The sequence below is a fragment of the Haematobia irritans genome, chromosome 2, assembly GCF_050003625.1.
Source record: "Haematobia irritans isolate KBUSLIRL chromosome 2, ASM5000362v1, whole genome shotgun sequence".
Classification (NCBI taxonomy): Eukaryota; Metazoa; Arthropoda; class Insecta; order Diptera; family Muscidae; genus Haematobia; species Haematobia irritans.
In genome coordinates this window covers 38,491,704-38,512,731 of record NC_134398.1, presented here as the reverse complement: position 1 = coordinate 38,512,731, position 21,028 = coordinate 38,491,704, and the positions used below count along the sequence as shown (strand labels likewise).

The 21,028-nt window shown below is 31.0% G+C and overlaps 1 protein-coding gene across 2 annotated transcripts in view; it reads left to right on the top strand.

Annotated features, from left to right (window-relative positions):
* The window catches only part of dachs (unconventional myosin-IXb-like dachs), a 100,011-nt gene extending 91,501 nt beyond the window's left edge, over positions 1–8,510 (top strand). For both annotated transcript variants that reach the window (XM_075293786.1, XM_075293787.1), the window contains exons 8-9: positions 222–487; positions 7,360–8,510. In XM_075293786.1, the coding sequence (XP_075149901.1) occupies positions 222–487; positions 7,360–7,800 (707 nt within the window). In that variant the 3' untranslated portion in view covers positions 7,801–8,510. The remainder of the gene's footprint in view (positions 1–221; positions 488–7,359) is intronic.
* The last annotated feature ends 12,518 nt before the right edge of the window (positions 8,511–21,028 follow it).

Genomic DNA, 21,028 nt, shown 5'->3' with positions numbered 1-21,028 from the left:
ATTATTATATATAAATTTTATTGTAAATTTCTCATAAATTATTTAGAATATAATGTTCGTAATATATCTATCTCTACGACCATAATCTGCTGATTCTTTGACATCTTCGCATGGTCGTCTTTAGTCTAGCAGTTTGTTTGCAATAAAACTTCCATTTTCATTATTCATCGTGGATTTTAATGTTGTTTTCTATTTTTCTCTGTAATATCCTATCATTTTAGCTAATAATGTGACACTGGGAACAGCCAATACATCGGCTGTTGGAGCTAATGCAACAAACAACAATGCATTAACAGCATCTTTGCCCCGTTTATCAGCAAAAACCACAAATCTAGTTGGAAGTGGTACTGGTACAGGAGCAGCGGGAGGAGGCAATGTCACGAGACCGAGACCACAGCCAATAGCTGGTACTCCGCCACCGGATCCAAATGAAAAATGTGACACAAAGATAATCCAGCAAACATGTAGTCTCTTTGGATTAGATTTGGTAAGTACACAGAGTAGGAAGTACTTGGTGGTAGTAACTATGAATGCTTTAGTATATTTATTGATTCCTCAATGGAAAAAGGAGTTAATATTTTCAATTTAAATATAGAAATGATAAAATTTGTAAAACTTCAATTAAATTAAATTAAACAAAAATAAAATTAAAATAAATCGTCCAGCGGGGTCAGCTCTGCTGTGAAAAATAAACAGCCCCCAACCATGAGCGGCAAAGACTGATGACGTGCTATAAAAAGGCGATTATATCCGAGGACGTCTTTTACGATCTGATGCCGCCAATTAAGTAGGCACCCTCTCACAAGGGTGCCCTGTAGATAAGTGCAGTAGGAGTAGTAATGCCCCGTGGACTCCCTACACAGAAAAAAATTTTCCAATTAAAATTTTAATTGAGTTTTAAAAAAGTATATACGGCCGTAAGTTCGGCCAGGCCGAAGCTTATGTACCCTCCACCATGGATTGCGTAGAAACTTCTACTGAAGGCTGTCATCCACAATCGAATTACATGGATTGCGGTAACACTTGCCGATGGCAAGGTATCTTAAAACTTCCTAACACAGTAATATATACCACATAGTCCATACGTGGTATATATAAAACTAAACAAGGCCGATAAAATACGTATATAATTAAGTTTAAAGTTTCTATAGAAATAAAATTTGAACAACATTTTCTATAGAAGTAAAATTTGGAAAAAAATTTTCTATAGAAATAAAATTTGGAAAAAAAAATTTTCTATAGAAATAAAATTTTGACAAAATTTTCTATAGAAATAAAATTTTGACAAAATGTTCTATAGAAATACAATTTTGACAAAATGTTCTATAGAAATAACATTTCGACAATGTTTTCTATAAAAATAAAATTTTGGTAGATTATTTTTGGCTCGAGTGGCAACCATGATTATGAACCGATATGGACCAATTTTTGTGTGATTGGGGATCGGCTATATATAACTATAGACCGATATGGATCAATTTTGGCATTGTTATTAGCGGCCTTATACTAACACCGCGTTGCAAATTTCGGATCGGATGAATTTTGCTCCTCCAAGAGGCTCCGGAGATCAAATCTGGGGAACGGTTTATATGGGGGCTATATATAATTATGGACCGATATGGACAAATTCTTGCGTGTTTGTTAGAGACCACATTCTAACACCATGTTCGAAATTTGGAACATGGTGTTAGAATGGGGGCTATATATAATTATGAACCGATATGGACCAATTCTAGCATGGTTGTTAGAGACCATATACTAACACCACGTACCAAATTTCAACCGGATCAGATGAATTTTGCTCCTCTAAGAAACTCTGGATATCAAATCTGGGGATCGGCTTATATGGGGGCTATATATAATTATGGACCGATATGGACCAATTTTGGCATGGTTGTTAGAGACAATATACTAACACCACGTACCAAATTTCAATCGGATCGGATGACTTTTGCTCCTTTAAGAGGCTCGGGAGGTCAAATCTGGGGATCGGTTTATATGGGGGCTATATATAATTATTGGCCGATGTGGACCAATTTTTGCATGGTCATTAGAGAACATATACCAACATCATGTACCAAATTTCAGCCGGATCGGATGAAATTTGCTTCTCTTAGAGCAATCGCAAGCCAAATTTGGGGGTCCGTTTATATGGGGGATATACGTAAAAGTGGACCTATATGGACCAATTTTTGCACGGTTGTTAGAAACCATATACTAACACCATGTACCAAATTTCAGCCGGATCGGATGAAATTTGCTTCTCTTAGAGTAATCGCAAGCCAAATTTGGGGGTCCGTTTATATGGGGGCTATACGTAAAAGTGGACCGATATGGACCAATTTTTGCGTGGTTGTTAGAGACCATATACTAACACCATGTACAAAATTTCAGCCGGATCGGATGAAATTTGCTTCTCTTAAAGCAATCGCAAGCCAAATTTGGGGGTCCGTTTATATGGGGGCTATACGTAAAAGTGGACCGATATGGCCCATTTGCAATACCATCCGACCTACATCAATAACAACTACTTGTGCCAAGTTTCAAGTCGATAGCTTGTTTCGTTCGGAAGTTAGCGTGATTTCAACAGACGGACGGACGGACGGACGGACATGCTCAGATCGACTCAGAATTTCACATCGACCCAGAATATAAATACTTTATGTGGTCTTAGACCAATATTTCGATGTGTTACAAACGGAATGACAAAGTTAATATACCCCCATCCTATGGTGGAGGGTATAAAAATATTCAATTAAAAAATTAATTGATTCAACATATTTTTTAATTGAAACCAAAATCACAAAAATTTATAGTATCAGTTAATTTTTTAACTGGATCAATTAATTTTTTAATTGACCTTCAATTAATTTTTTAATTGATAATATCATTTGTGTGATTGAAGACATTCCAATTAAGAACTTAATTGGATCAATTAATTTCGTGATTGAATCAGAATTTTTTTTGTGTAATTAAAGACGGAGAATATAGGAAAAGTAGTGACACGGAACTACGAATAGAAACAATGAGCCGGCTGTTATGGCATTCTGTTACCTGAATACCTGGGAGTGACATCTCTAGCCTAATGTCTCAACTGACACCGTCCCATTAATCCCATGGCAGGGCTTGTAAAACGCTCTGTGTCACGTAACCATTAACCTTGGACAGTCATCCTTCGTCAAAATGACGACGCGTAAATTCATTTTCGATCTAAAATGCATTTTAGTTGATTGGGAAATGATAAATTTACAACAATTTTATAAATGTTTGTTTTAACATATACTAAATAAAAACAAATTGAATAAGGAAATTAACACAATTTTGGTTCTCATTTTTGCTCACGATGAAAATTAGAAAGTCTTGAAATAAGCCGTAGTCAAAATGACGAAGGATGACGTTAGTGTACAAAAAATAAGGATGACTTTTTTTACGACATCTATATTAGTGCCCTATTTGTATCTGAACACAAGTACCCGTAAGGTCAACCCTCGCGAGTATCTAACTGTTTGCATAGAGACCCTCGGGGTTACTTCAAAGAACATTATCTTAGAAGCAGATAATGTGGTCGCCGGCAAAAACGACGCATCACACTAGCGCGATAACTGCTAATGAAGGAGAGGCTATAATAGATACACCACGCGGGATTATAGTAGATCCCCGACCCCAAGGAATGCGAAACTCCGAGCCAACCAAGGGAAAATGGGGAAACACCCCTAATCGGAGAGAATTTTTTCAAACTACAGCTCGCCGAAAATGAGAAAATCGGAAGAGGAAACCCTAGCTAAGTGTCAATTAATACTCCGTAAGCTGAAGACCGCAATAAGTAGACAAAGGAACATAAGTAGGGACGTCCAAGACGGAGCCTCCGAAATAGACGAACTACTTCATGTTATCGGTAACTATTGGAAAACCTGGAAGATGCTAGAGCAAGATAGGGAAGCGGGTATACCAAGAAGGATGCGTGAGGGCTCCCACAGGGGCAAATAAAGCTTCCGACGTAAAGTTTCCGAGCACGAAAGGACGAAACCGAAGGAAGAACAACGTGAAAAGGAGTCAAGGAAACGCTACGATTCCTTCGTTATAAAGCCCTGTGACGGGCACAGTTGTGCCGATGTGTTGAGAATTTTGAGGGATAAGAAGGATACATGAGGATTTTGCGGCAGATACTTCAGACCCAGCCCAGCAGAGACAAACCCAGGAAAGAAGCTGAAGAAGAGATCGAATGAAGTGCTGGCACCCACAGAGGTAAATATAGTATCCGTCGTAAAGTTTCCGAGGGCGAAAAGAAAACCACGACAAAAGGCGCCAAGGGAACTCCCCGATGCCGTCGTTATAAAGCCCTGTGACGGGCACAGTTATACGGATGTGATGGGAATTTTGAGGGATAAGGTGAATCCAAGAGAAGCTGAGGTGGAAGTTCAAGCCGTTCGGAAGACTTAGTCTGGCTCCATTATCTTAGTGATGGAAAAAAGGAAGACAAAGAGACCTTCCGCGTGCACACTGAAGGATAAGGCCGTTGTACAGACCATCAAGACGAACGCCACAATAGAGTTCTAGGGCCTGGAAGCGCTCAAGACAGAAGAAGAAGCAAGAGAGTCTATTAGGAATGTGATGAATGAAGACATGACTGTACGACAAACTTCAGAGAACAAAGAGGGTTTTTGTCTCGCTGCCGGCAGCCTATGCAAATATACTTCTTAAGGAGACAACGATTATAGTAGTATGGACATACTGTCGTATGAAGTACAAAGAAGGCGTCAAGCGTTGTTTCCCTTCCGATACCGCACGGTATCGGGGCAAGCCATACTTTCGTATGAAGTTGAAGGAAGATGTCAAGCGTTGTTTCCGTTGCTTTGAATCGGGGCACATGTAATGGGAATGCAAAGGACCAGACAGGAAGGGAATGGGAACGCAACATACGACGAAATATCGAAGATACTCATGCCATATGGTACATTCCTTGTTGGCTACGCTGATTACATAGCCGCTGTGATAAAAGTGAGAAATACTGAAAAGGCTCAACGCGCGAAAGACTGGTTACATATGCATGACTTACAAATAGCCATGCAAACGACCGAACTGCTAGTACAAACGAGAAGGCATCTGCCTCTAGACATAGAGATCAACATAGATGACATGGTAATCGCAACAGAGCAGTCAATCTAGTACTTGGACTAAGGCTGGATTCAAAACTAATGTACTCCAGGCAGATAGAGTACGCAACGGTAACGTCGCGACTGAGCAGACTGATGGCAAACGTAGGAGGTCCTCTCCCAAGCACAAGAAAGATACTCATGGAGATGACTAACAGAAAGATATGGAGATGACACAAGAAAGATACTCATGGAGATGACTACTCCTCTATAGATTTGAGATCTGGGCGCCGACCCTACAGAGACGGATTAGAGCGAAAATGCTGCTTTCAGTACAGAGAACGGAAGCTCCGAGAATCACTTCAGTATACCGCACGGTATCGGGGGAAGCCATATAAGTAATGGCAGAAACGATCCAATAGACCTCCAGGCGACTGAGCGGCAAAAGGTTTTCGAGATTAAACAACAAGGCGCAACAGACATACCGAACATTCAACAAGAGACCAGAGATAGATAACAGGAACGATGGAGGAACGTGACAAAGGGCAGATGGACACACCGCCTTATAACTGACATAGAGTTATGGCGAGAGAGAAGATATGGGGAAGTAACGTTTTGCATGACTCAGATATTCTCTCGTCACGGAGGTTAGGTTAGGTGGCAGGCCGATGTCTCAGGCTCACTTAAACTATTCATTCCATTGTGATACCAAAGTGGTGAACTTCTCTCTTATCATTGAGTGCTGCCCGATTCCATGTTATGCTCAATGACAAGGGAACTCCTTTTTATAGCCGAGTACGAACGGCGGTCCACATTGCAGTGAAACCACTTTGAGAAGTTTTGAAACACTCAAAAATGTTGTGCACTGAGGTGGGATAATCTACCGCTGAAAAACTTTTTGGTGTTCGGTCGAAACAGGAATCGAATCCACGACCTTGTGTATGCAAGGCGGCCATTCTAACCATTGCAGCACGCTGGCTTCCTGGTCACGAATACTTTCGAAAGTATATGCATCGTATGGGGAAATGCAGCTCAGACAGCTGTAGTTTCCAAGAAGAATAGGTCGTGGATGATGCCTAACTTACATTATTTAGATGTAGGCGGTTGGCAGAACGATGAATAGCGCTAGAAAATGAAATTGGACAAGTTTCTCCAAAAAATATAATTCAGAAGATGGTACAGAGTGAGAATAACTGAGAGGCCATCGATTTCTAGATCACGTTCTCCGCAGGAAAAAGATTGACATGGATACTGCGACATGAGTAATGTAAGCTTGAACCTGGATGCGGACTAGAAGGAGATGGTCACGGGCCATGTAGGGTCCACCTCGAAGTAATGCGAAAGTGGTTCCGAGATGGTAATCATACCCCGTTGGAAGGGGGATGGGTTTTTAAGCCGGTAGCCATTTAGAGTTCGGCACACGTACACGTATTTCGTGAATGTCGCCCAAAATCCGTTGTTGTTCCGGAGTAGTAACTGATATAGAGTTATGGCTAGAGAGAGAAGATATGGACAAGTAACGTATTACATGACTCAGATGCTCTCTGGTCACGGATACTATCGAAAGTATCTGCTTCGTTCGGGGAAATTCAGCTCAGATAACTGTATTCACGACGAAGAAGAGGTCGCTTAAGATGTCGATCATACATTCTTTAGATGTAGCCGCTGGGCATCGCTAGAAAATGAAATTGGACAAGTCTCTCCTAGAAATATAATCCAGAGTGAGAAGAACTGGAAGGTCATAGGGCGATTTCACGTCGAGAGGAGAAGAGGTCGTGAATGATGCCGAACATACATTCTTTAGATGTAGCCGCTGGGAATCGCTAGAAAATGAAATTGGACAAGTCTCTCCGAGAAATATAATCCAGAGTGATTCAGAGTGAAAAGAACTGGAAGGCCATAGGGCGATTTCACGTTCACCACAGAAAAAAGATTGACATGGATACTGCGACATGAGTAATGTAAGCTTGAGCCTGGATGCGGACTAGAAGGAGATGGTCACGGACCACGTAGGGCCCACCTCGAAGCAATGCGAAAACAGTTCCGAGGTGGTAATCACACCCCGGGGGAAGAGGGATGGGTTTTTAGCCGGTAGCCATTTGGAGTCCGGCACACGGGTGGACTCACTGTCAGTTGCTTAAACTTTTTTCTACCCTTAACCGCAAGAAAAAATTACACCAAAAAAAAATTAAATTAAATTAAAAATCAATTCAATACAATTTTTTATGGATAAATAATATTTTCCAACATATTCTTTAATTTACAGGAACGACCACCCCCAGTGCCCCCATCTCGAAATTATACCATAACGGGTAGCAATAAATTATGTTTTCCACAAACGCGTGTTATGAAAATGAATTTTCCCGAGGACACCATTACAAATCCGCCCAGCGAACAATTGAAAAAAGGTGAAAGTGTTAATGTTGTGGGAGCATCATCGTGTCGTGGTCATTTGATTGTTGAACATAAAGGGCAAAATTTTCATGTACCATTTCAGTATATGGAACTGCTGCGACCAGCGGTCACAGCAACAAGCAACACATTGCAAAATGTTACAAACCATAGCAACAACAACAACAACAGCAATGGCAACAATTGCAATGGAATCGTCAACAACAATGCGACTAATTCAGCAACTGTTGTTGGTGGTACATCAGGACCTGGTGCTAGTGGTGGTGGTGCGACAAGTGCAGCTGTCAAAATATAACAACAAAGTGATAATGAAATATGCATAGGAATGGGGTCAGATGTTAAAAAAGAATAAACTCTTTTACACTCTGGTGTAATTTTGTTGGTCTTTGTATCAAAATATGGATATAATATATAGTATGTGGGTAATTCTATAATAAAATAAACTAACATTCAAATAATATTTAAAAAAAATTACTCATATTTTACCTAACCTCACCAAACACCCTTCTCCAGATTTATACGGAATGTTAAGGAAATTCACTCTAGCCTGCGATAAAACATGTATAGCTAGGCTTGTGTATATTGGAACCTAGAATATAGTTCGCAATCACTTTTTTCTTTCTACTATTCACAAAATTAAAAAAATTAAACTTATAAATACATTTAAAAATTTTAATATTTTTATTTTTAATATTTTAGTATTTAGAATTACCCACATACAATTTTACCTGAACGATCAACATACAATGTCTCCTAATAAGATAAAGTTAATGAGTGATAGCAGCATAATGTGACCACAAATGATGAATAATGTTTCATATGAATAATTGAAGACTGTAAATATTAAACGCTTTCCTGTATCATGCTTTTCATACAGCCATCCCAATCATCTTCTACAATAAGGAAACTATACAAAATATAAATATCATAATAAGACTATGATTAACCTGAAAATAAAAATACAAATATAACGAATGTGAGAGTAGAAAGGTATTAAGAACAGCAATTAAGAAGACCAATTTTTTTTTTCTATAGAAAAGATTTGCAAAATTTTATTTCTATAGAAAGTTGTTTGTAAAATTTTATTTCTATAGAAAATTAAAAAAAAGTATTTTTATAAAAAATTTTGACTTATGTTATTACTATAGAAAATTTTGTCAAAATTTTATTTCTATAGAAAATGTTTGTCAATATTTTATTGCCATAGAAAATGTTGCCAAATTGTATTTCTATAGAAAATTTTGTCAAAATTTTATTTCTATAGAAAATGTTGTCGAAATTTTACTTCTATAGAAATTTTTGAAAAAATTATTTTTATAAAAAAAATTTTGAAAAATGTTATTACTATGGAAGACTATATTTCACAATTGACAAAATTTTATTTCTATAGAAAATTTTGTTGAAATTTTATTTCCATAGAATTTTTTTGCAAAATTTTATTTTCCCAAAATTTTATTTTCCCAAAATTTTATTTCTATAGAAATGTCTTGCAAAATTTTATATCTATAGAAATGTTTTGCAAAATTTTATTATTTTACAAAATTTTATGTCATTAGAAAATTTTTGCAAATTTTTTTTTCTTTGGAATTTTTTTGAAAAAAAAAATGTATTTCTATAGAAAATTTTGCCAAAATTTTATTTCCATAGAAAATGTTTGCAGAATTTTATTTCTGTAGAAGACATTTGCATAATTTTATTTCTATAGAAATTTTTTTTCAAAATTTTTGAAAGATTTTATTTCGATAGAGAATTTTGTCAAAATTTTATTTCTACATTTTTATTTCTCTAGAAAGTTTTTGTAAAATTTTTGAAAAAAAAAGTATTTTTATAAAATTTTTTTAAATTTTGACATATGTTATTACTATAGAAAATTTTGTCAAAATTTTATTTCTATAGAAAATTTTTGTCAATATTTTATTGCCATAGAAAATGTTGCCAAATTTTATTTCTATAGAAAATTTTGTCAAAATTTTATTTCTATAGAAAATGTTGTTGAAATTTTACTTCTATAGAAATGTTTGAAAAAATTATTTTTATAAAAAAAATTTGAAAAATGTTATTACTATGGAAAACTATATTTCACAATTGACAAAATTTTATTTCTATAGAAAATTTTGTTGAAATTTTATTTCCATAGAATTTTTTTGCAAAATTTTATTTTCCCAAAATTTTATTTCTATAGAAATGTTTTGCAAAATTGTATATCTATAGAAATGTTTTGCAAAATTTTGTTATTTTACAAAATTTTATGTCATTAGAAAATTTTTGCAAAATTTTTTTTCTTTGGAATTTTTTTGAAAAAAAAAAAATGTATTTCTATAGAAAATTTTGCCAAAATTTTATTTCCATATAAAATGTTTGCAGAATTTTATTTCTGTAGAAGACATTTGCATAATTTTATTTCTATAGAAAATTTCAACAATTTTCTTTTCTATAGAATAAGTTTTCAACATTTTGTTTCTCTAGAAAATTTTTTTCAAAATTTTTGAAAGATTTTATTTCGATAGAGAATTTTGTCAAAATTTTATTTCTACATTTTTATTTCTCTAGAAAGTTTTTGTAAAATTTTATTTGTATAGATTTGTATAGATTTTTGAAAAAAAAGTATTTTTATAAAATTTTTATAAAATTTTGACATATATTATTACTATAGAAAATTTTGTCAAAATTTTATTTCTATAGAAAATTTTTGTCAATATTTTATTGCCATAGAAAATGTTGCCAAATTTTATTTCTATAGAAAATTTTGTCAAAATTTTATTTCTATAGAAAATGTTGTTGAAATTTTACTTCGATAGAAATGTTTGAAAAAATTATTTTTATAAAAAAAATTTGAAAAATTTTATTACTATGGAAAACTATATTTCACAATTGACAAAATTTTATTTCTATAGAAAATTTTGTTGAAATTTTATTTCCATAGAATTTTTTTGTAAAATTTTATTTTCCCAAAATTTCATTTCTATAGAAATGTTTTGCAAAATTTTATTTCTATAGAAATGTTTTGCAAAATTTTATTATTTTACAAAATTTTATGTCATTAGAAAATTTTTGCAAAATTTTTTTTCTTTGGAATTTTTTTGAAAAAAAAAAATGTATTTCTATAGAAAATTTTGCCAAAATTTTATTTCCATAGAAAATGTTTGCAGAATTTTATTTCTGTAGAAGACATTTGCATAATTTTATTTCTATAGAAAATTTCAACAATTTTTTTTTTCTATAGAATAATTTTTCAACATTTTGTTTCTCTAGAAAATTTTTTCAAAATTTTTGAAAGATTTTATTTCAATAGAGAATTTTGTCAAAATTTTATTTCTACATTTTTATTTCTCTAGAAAGTTTTTGTAAAATTTTACTTCTATAGAAAATTTTTGAAAAAAAAGTATTTTTATAAAAAAAATTTGACATATGTTTTTACTATAGAAAATTTTGTCAAAATTTTATTTCTATAGAAAATTTTTGTCAATATTTTATTGCCATAGAAAATGTTGCCAAATTTTATTTCTATAGAAAATTTTATTTCTATAGAAAATTTTGTCGAAATTTTACTTCTATAGAAATTTTTGAAAAAAATTATTTTTATAAAAAAATTTTGGAAAATGTTATTACTATGGAAAATTATATTTCACAATTGACAAAATTTTATTTCTATAGAAAATTTTGTTGAAATTTTATTTCCATAGAAATTTTTTGCAAAATTGTATTTTCCCAAAATTTTATTTCTATAGAAATTTTTGTCAAAAATTTTATATGTATAGAAATGTTTTGCAAAATTTTATTTCTGTAGAAAATTTCGTCAAAATTTTATTATTTTAGAAAATTTTTGAAAAATTTTATGTCATTAGAAAATTTTTGCAAAATTTAATTTATTTGGAAAGTTTTTGCCAACATTTTATTTCCATAGATGTTTGCAGAATTTTATTTCTGTAGAAGACATTTGCATAATTTTATTTCTATAGAAAATTTCAAAAATTTTTTTTCTATAGAATAATTTGTCAACATTTTGTTTCTCTAGAAAAATTTTTTCAAAATTTTTGCAAGATTTTATTTCAATAGAGAATTTTGTCAAAATTTTATTTCTATAGAATTTTTTTTTTAAATTTTATTTCTATAGAAAATTTTGTCAAAATCTTATTTAAAGAAAATTTTTGAGAAATTCTATTTCTATAGAAAATTTTTGCTAAATTTTATTTCTATAGAAAACCTTGTGTGAAAGGACGTAAATTAGAAGAAAGCTAAACTTTTCTATAGAAACAAAATTTTTACAATATTTTCTATAGAAATAAAATTTTATTTTTCATGTTACCCTAGGCTTGCCAGATGGCCGGGATTCGCATGGATTGTCCCGGAATTTCGTCTCCACGAAGTGTCCCGAATCTTCACAAAATTTGCCAAAAATCCCGGAATTTCAATTACTCAAGGTATATGTTTTATTTTTTTTCCATTGCTTAGAAAAGAAAACGAAATTGAAATTAAACCGCTTTCGAAAATATTTTTGGTTTTGGATTTTCATATTTTTTTTTAAATGTATATTTGTCGTCAGATTCTGTACCATTTCATTCAATCTAATCACTATGAGAAACAAATCAAATCACTGTCTTTGGAATCATCAGCTGTCACTTGAGCAGTAAATGTAAACAAAATATACGCAAATATCTAATTTTATTTCAAATTCACGTTTTTCAGCGAAAATTTCTACAAATTATAAGTCAAGCTTGCCAACATTTCAAAATTCAATTTTATCCCTCGCATTACCATAGACTCTTTAGTGACACCATAACAATTCCCAACTCTGATTCGAAATATACCCAAAACCATGTCCATCTCGATATCCAAATTCCCAGTATCGAAAGGCACTACAAAGGAAGCATCGAAAGCTTAAGTTTGTTTGCAAAAACCGAAAGTAATATGTCAGTAAATATGAATTTAGGTTTCGACGTTAGATGTAAAATCATAGCAGGAATTTTGAGAGAAAGTTTCAGAGGCTCCAACATATTTAGGAATTTCAAAGTCTGCAAACAATAACGACTACGACTTGGCGTTTATGCAAATTTAACCAAAAAAATAAAAATTATATGTTTGGAACTCAAATTTTTTAACAAATTATTTTTAAGTGCAAGCATACAATGTTCATAAACTACCATAACATGTTTGGGACATATATAATAGCCTATAAACACATATGTGTTTAGAAAGAGAGTCTGCTGCAAGTAAAAGAATGGAAAGAAAATTTCATTAAAATTTTATTTCTACCAGTGTATGTCTAAGGTGAAACATAATATGTTTGAACAATACAAACAATATTTTGTTGGGACCAATCCTGAAAATATATATGCTTGAAGCAGAATGTGTTTAGGGTATATGTTACAGAAGCGATTTTTTTTTTGAGGGTGTAGTGATAAAACGTGATCAAATATTTTGGAAAAATGTGACTGTTTTTGATTGTCCCAACAAATCCCGGAATGTACGGCGCAATATACCGGATTTCGGCAAGCATCATCTGACAACCCTATGTTACCCTGATACTGAAACACGCAATTAACGTCCAAATGCATGAAATTAATGCATGATACTGTAAACCAATTATCAAAACACAAGTGAATTACACTTTGAGCTGAAATCAAAACAACAATAATGATTGAAGAATAAACCAACAATAATAAACAAAAGAAATAAAATTTTGTTGAAATTTCGCATAGAAATAAATTCTATGTAGAATTTTCTGATTTATATATCTACAAAATATTTTTTGCTAGCATTTTTTTTAAATAAAGTTTTGACAAAATTTTCGATAAGAAAACGATTTTGCAACAATTTTCTATAGAAAAAAAAATTATCGAAAATTTTCTATGGAAATAAAATTTTTCAAAAATTTTCTATAGAAATACAATTTTGTCAAAAATTGTCAATATATAAATTTTTAAAATAAAATTTTGTCAAAAAATTTCTAAAGAAATAAATTTTTTCAAAAATTTTCAATGAAAATAAAATTTTGGCAAAAATTTCTATAGAAATATTAAAAGTTTTGTCAAAAATTTTCTGAAGATATAAAATTTTACAAAACTTTTCTATAGAAATAAAAATTTTCAAAAATTCTCTATAGAAATAACATTTTTCAAAAATTTTCTATGGAAAAAAATTTTCTATGGAAAAAAATTTTCTATGGAAATAAAAATTTTCTATAGAAATAGAATTTTTCAAAAATTTTCTATAGAAATAAAATTTTTTTCAAAAATATAATTTTTAAAACATTTTCGATAGAAATAAAATTTTGTCAAAAATTGTCTATATAAAAATTTTATAAATAAAATTTTGTCAAAAATTTTCTAAAGAAATAAAATTTTACAAAAATTTTCTATAGAAATAAAATTTTACGAAATTTTTCGGTAGAAATAACATTTTGTCAAAAATGTTCTTTAGAAATAAAAATTTTCAAAAATTTTCTATAGAAATAAAAGTTATCAAAAATTGTCAAGAGAAATAAAATTTTTCAAAAATTTTCTATGGAAATACAAATTTTGTTAAAATTTTCGGTAGAAATAAAATTTTACAAAATTTTTCTATAGAAATAAAATTTTTCAAAAATTGTATATAGAAATAAAAATTTTTCAAAAATTTTCTGAAGAAATAAAATTTTTCAAACATTTTCTGAATAAATAAAATCTTTCAAAAATTCTCTATAGAAATAAAATTTTTCAAAAATATTCTATAGAAATAAAAATTTTGTTAAAATTTTCTGTAGAAATAAAGTTTTAAAAAATTTTCTGAAGAAATAAAATTTTTCAAAAATATTCTATAGAAATAAAAATGTTGTTAAAATTTTCTGTAGAAATAAAATTTTAAAAAATTTTCTAAAGAAATAAAATTTTTCAAAAATTTTCTATGGAAATACAAATTTTGTTAAAATTTTCTATAGAAATAAAATTTTTCAAAAATTTTCTATAGAAATAACATTTAACAAAAATTTTCTATAGAAATAAAATTTTTGTTAAAATTTTCTGTAGAAATAAAATTTTACAAAAATTTTACAAAAATTGTCTATAGAAATGCAGTTTAGTTAAAATTTTCTATAGAAATAAAATTTTGTCAAAATTTTCATTAACAATACAATTTTGACAAAATTTTCTTTGAAAATAACATTTTGCAAAATTTTTCTATAGAAATAAAATTTTTCAAAAATTGTATATAGAAATAAAAATTTTTCAAAAATTTTCTGAAGAAATAAAATTTTTCAAAAATTTTCTGAAGAAATAAAATTTTTCAAAAATTCTCTATAGAAATAAAATTTTTAAAAAATATTCTATAGAAATAAAAATTTTGTTAAAATTTTCTGTAGAAATAAAGTTTTAAAAAATTTTCTAAAGAAATAAAATTTTTCAAAAATATTCTATAGAAATAAAAATGTTGTTAAAATTTTCTGTAGAAATAAAATTTTAAAAAATTTTCTAAAGAAATAAAATTTTTCAAAAATTTTCTATGGAAATACAAATTTTGTTAAAATTTTCTATAGAAATAAAATTTTTCAAAAATTTTCTATAGAAATAAAATTTTTCAAAAATTTTCTATAGAAATAACATTTTACAAAAATTTTCTATAGAAATAAAATTTTTGTTAAAATTTTCTGTAGAAATAAAATTTTACAAAAATTTTCTATAGAAATAAAATTTTACAAAAATTGTCTATAGAAATGCAGTTTATTTAAAATTTTCTATAGAAATAAAATTTTGTCAAAATTTTCATTAACAATACAATTTTGACAACATTTTCTTTGAAAATAACATTTTGCAAAGATTTTCTATAGAAATAAAATTTTGCAAAAAATTTCTTTAACAATTCAATTTAGACAAAAATTTCTATGGAAATAAAATTGTGCAAAAATTTACGATAAAAATAAATAAAAAAAATATTTTCTATAAAATTAAATTTTGGCGAAATTTTCTATTAAATTAATTTATTACCTTTTTACTCTCATCCATGGTAAACAGCACAAGTATTTCAAATGGAATAATAAGAGCATAATTAATACTTTTTGCATTCGTTCAACATTTCAGTATGTCATATATCATATGATGATTAGCTCTTGACATAACTGTAGCAATATGATATTATAATATCATATATGAAATTTTGTAGTATTATCTTTGTTTTAGTTAAAGTATACGCCCCCATACATTATAGAAATCTATAATCTAAGATATACATAGATAATAGAATATTTGTGTAGTGTTTAGTTTTTTTTTGTTCTTTTATAATCCCCATTAAGTGCCAATTTACAAATATTAATTTTTAAATGTTCAAAAGTTCTTCCATATACATATATAAGTACACCTATAAATGCAAATAAATATATTAAAGTATTTGTGTTTACCAACAACAACAATAATAAAAATCCCATTTGTCCACAATTAATTGTGTTAGATTTTAAGTTTTATGAATGATTTATAAATGTTTATAATATTATATAATAAATAGTATATACATACCATACATATGAGTTCAATAAAATCTTATTACTGTCTATTTATAGGGGTTGATTTTATTAAAAAAAAAATTCTGTCAATTTATAGTGGTTCATTTTCTTTTAAAAAATTAAAGATTTTTTGTTGTAGAAACCCCGTAATAATTTAAAGAACCGGACAAAAAATGTAATTTTCAATACAAGTGTGTCTACAACTATCGACAGTCAAATAGGGATGTCGAAAATCGACATTTTGTCAAAAAAACGTTGAATATCTACAAATCGAATTTTTTTAGTCTTCTTTGAAAATTGACTTCGTCTTTAAACGAAAAAAAAAAAATCGAAAAATCGGCATAACTATCTTTCAAACCATTCCAAAGCTACACTGTTAGAAAAATATGTTTTTCATATGTTCCGATATAAACAAAATGTGTTTCGGGCACAATTTTTAAACACAATATATTTAAGAGCAAACATGTAATGTTCCTAAACTAACACAAAATGTTTGGGACACATATGTTAGAATATATTAGGGTAAGTGCAGCAAATGTGGTATACCCATTTGTTTTTCGAAAGCCAATTTTTTTGTTTTTCTTCGACAAGGCTGAGATTTTACCACATTCATTTTTCTAGTGTTAGCCATCGACGCAACTGTGAACGAAAAATAAGAAACCCATAATTTCGGATATATTTGCGAATTTATTAAAAAACACATTAAGCACGAATTCATAAAATGTGCAGGTAATGTGGTACACCATAATGTAAATTTTTTTGTAAAAAAAAATAAATGCAATATGTGTATCGCAATTGCATACATTTTATGCGTATTTAGTACTCGTCAGTTATTTACATCCGAAATTTAATAAATTTAAAATATATCTTCACAAAAACGAAATGATTAAGATTCACCTAAAAAAAACCTTCGAGCACAGGTAAATGTGAATTCTTTCAACTGGCACAAAGAAAGAGTTGCAAAAATCAAATTGATCTTTGATTGCTTCATTTTCTGACAGCCACAATCTATTCAGCTTGGTTTAATTATTCGTATGTTGTTAGATAGAGAAAAAAGCTACTATACCACATTACCAGCCTATACCACATTTGCTGCACTTACCCTATGTTTGGGGCATGAATGTTTTATAAAAATAATATGTGTGAATGTAAACATATACAAATTTACAAATTTCGAGTAAACATGTATATGTTGTGATATTTTATTCAGAGAGCGACAGAGAGAGAGAGAGAGTATAGAGAAAGAAATAGAGATGGAAACCGGGAGGGTTGACGAAAGATATCAACATAACACAGCGAGGGAATGAAAAGAGAGCAATTTCTGTGAAACCGCTTGTATGTTGTTTCGGAAAACTGTTTTATGACAAGGCCAAAAATTTGATATGCTTAAGTCTAAATATTATTTAATTTGAATATTAGAATGAATATTTGGAGTAAAGAGAATAGACATTCGGAACCAAGAGAATAGACATTTGAAAAAAAAAAACAGCATGTGTTTTCGCCTTGAGAGCAGCATTTTATGTATGTGTGGACATGTGTTTTGTTTATAATTTTGGCATTATGGGCACAATTTGTATACCCTCCACCATAGGATGGGGGTATATTAACTTTGTCATTCCGTTTGTAACACATCGAAATATTGCTCTAAGACCCCATAAAGTATATATATTCTGGGTCGTGGTGAAATTCTGAGTCGATCTGAGCATGTCCGTCCGTCTGTTGAAATCACGCTAACTTCCGAACGAAACAAGTTATCGACTTGAAACTTGGCACAAGTAGTTGTTATTGATGTAGGTCAGATGGTATTGCAAATCGACCATATCGGTCCACTTTTACGTATAGCCCCCGTATAAACGGACCCCCAAATTTGGCTTGCGATTGCTCTAAGAGAAGCAAATTTCATCCGATCCGGCTGAAATTTGGTACATGGTGTAAGTATATGGTCTCTAACAACCATGCAAAAATTGGTCCATAATTATATATAGCCCCATATAAACCGATCCCCAGATTTGACCTCCGGAGCCCCTTGGAAGAGCAAAATTCATCCGATTCGTTTGAAATATGGTACGTGATGTTAGTATATGGTATCCAATAACCATGCAGGAATTGGTTCATATCAGTCCATAATTATATATGGCACCCATATAAACCGATCCCCAGATTTGACCTCCGGTGCCTTTTGGAGAAGCAAAATTCATCCGATCTGGTTGAAATTTTGTACGTGGTGGTAGTATATGATATTTAACAACCATGCCAAAAGTGGTCCATATCAGTCCATAATCATATATAGCCCCCATATAAACTGATCCCGAGATTTGGTTTTGGAGCCTCTTGGAGGAGCAAATTTCTTCCGAGTCAGTTGAAATTTGGTACATTGTGCTAGTATATGGCCGTTAACAACCATGCCTAACTAGGTCCATATCGGTCTATAGTTATATATAGCCCTCAGATAAATCGATCCCCAATCACACAAAAATTGGTCCATATCAATAATTGTATATAGCCACCATATAAGCGACCCCCATATTTCAATTCTGGCTCCCTACGTACCGTGCAAAAGTCCATATCGATTCGTAATTATTTGTATACTTACCTACACATACTTTTTTGTCTAATGTATACCACGTATGGACTAACTCACAATTTAGAAAACGATTTAAGATACCGCAAACCAAGTAATTCGATTGTGGATGACAGTCTTTCGTAGAAGTTTCTACGCAATCCATGGTGGAGGGTACATAAGATTCGGCCTGGCCGAACTTACGGCCATTTATACTTGTTTTTTTTTCTTGGTTCGTTAAAAGAAGTCAGAACGTATGCTAACCACTGCTCCACGTGGCCAACAAATGTATGTTTCTGTTAAATAATGTTATGTTTGCATGGGCTCGTTGGCGCTGCAAACTATGCTATATAAATGTAACTTATAACGATAATTGTCTATTGGTGACTATAACAGCTACGTAACCCAGTGGTAGTGCGTTGGCTTACAAATTGCATGGTTCCCGGTTCGATTCTCCGCCCAGGCGAAAGGTAAAATTTAAAAAAAATATATAAAATTGAATAATTTCTTCAACATTATTTGTATTACAGAAAAAAAGGTGACAAGAACTAAAAATTTCGTGGAAGAGAAAATTATGTGAGGGAATGAGCACAATCTTCTTGGGGAGAAAATTCTTCCAAGCATATAATATTTTTGGGCTCAAAATGCTTCCAAACATATAATATGTTCACATTAAACAAACATAATAATGTTTCGGCAATATCCAATAATATGTTATATGTGCTTCCTGCAAAATAAGTTTGAAACATATGTTAGAGAAGTGATTTTTTTTGAGGGTGTATCAGTAATTACTTTTAAGGAATTAAAATCAAAATATGATTAATATCTTTGATTTAATATTCTTTGTTTGATAATGGCCAGCTGTCATTATTGATTTAATTAAAAACACAAAACTCTTTTAATAAAGGTAAAAAAAAAATAATATATACATACATATATTATAAATTCTACAGTACTTAAATTTATCATGTGGATTAGGGAATATTTAATAGCACACTTCAATAGACATGTCTGAGTCCTCAATAATATTCAAATATCCCACACCCTAGGGTTATTTAAAGTGTTGCAAAGTTTTTTTTCACATTAAACAAGTGAGTAAATTAGAAAGTCGGGCGGGACCGACTATATCATACCTAAACCACCCCTACTGAATTAGTAAACATAAGTATTTATGGGGTATCATTGGTATATGTTAGGTTTGGGAGATAAACCGCATTTCCATATGCTTATGGCAGTTTTTATCACAATCTGAAAAGAAACGTCTGATATTAGGAGCTATAGTTGATTTTGCACCTACAGACTTACTTTGCCACTAATATTGAGTCCATTATTAAAACAAGTAAGGAAAGTCTAAAGTCGGGCGGGGCCGACTATATTATACCCTGCACCACTTTGTAGATCTAAATTTTCGATACCATATCACATCCGTCAAATGTGTTGGGTGATATATATAAAGGTTTGTTCCAAATACATACATTTAAATATCACTCGTTCTGGACAGAATTTGATAGACTTCTACAAAATCTATACACTTAAAATTTAAGTCGGTTAATGCCCTGGGGTGGAACACAATGTTAGCAAAACAATATGGGAAACATTTAAATCTGGAGCAATTTTAAGGAAACTTCGCAAAAGTTTTTTTATGATTATCGCTCGATATATATGTATTAGAATTTTAGGAAAATTAGAGACATTTTTACAACTTTTCGACTAAGCAGTAGCGATTTTACAAGGAAAATGTTGATATTTTCACCATTTTTTTCGAAATCAGAAAAACATATATATGGGGGCTATATTTAAATCTGAACCGATTTCAATCAAATTTGGCAGGAATAGCTACAATACTAATTATACTCCCTATGCAAAATTTCAACCAAATTTGGCCAAAACTCTGGTTATTAGAACCATATTAGTCCATATCGGGGGAAAGATATATATGGGAGCTATATCTAAATCTGAACCGATTTCAATCAAATTTTGCATACTTAACTGCACTACTAATTGTACTCCTAGTGCAAAATTTCAACTAAATCGGAGCAAAAGATTGGCCACTGTGGTCATATGAGTGTAAATCGGGTGAACGATATATATGGGAGCTATATCTAACTCTGAACCGATTTCAACCAAATTTGGCACGCATAGCTACAATGCTAAATCTACTCCCTGTACAAAACTTCAACCAAATTGGGCCAAAACTCTGGCTATTAGAACCATATTAGTCCATATCGGGGGAAAGATATATATGGGAGCTATATCTAAATCTGAACCGATTTCAATCAAATTTTGCATACTTAACTGCACTAATAATTGTACTCCTAGTGCAAAATTTCAAACAAATTGGGCCAACTCTGGCTTCTAGGACCATATAAGTCCATACCGGGAGAAAGGTATATATGGGAGCTATATCTAAATCTGAACCGATTTCAATCAAATTTGGCACACTTGACTACACTACTCATTGTACTCCTAGTGCAAAATTTCAACCAAATTGGG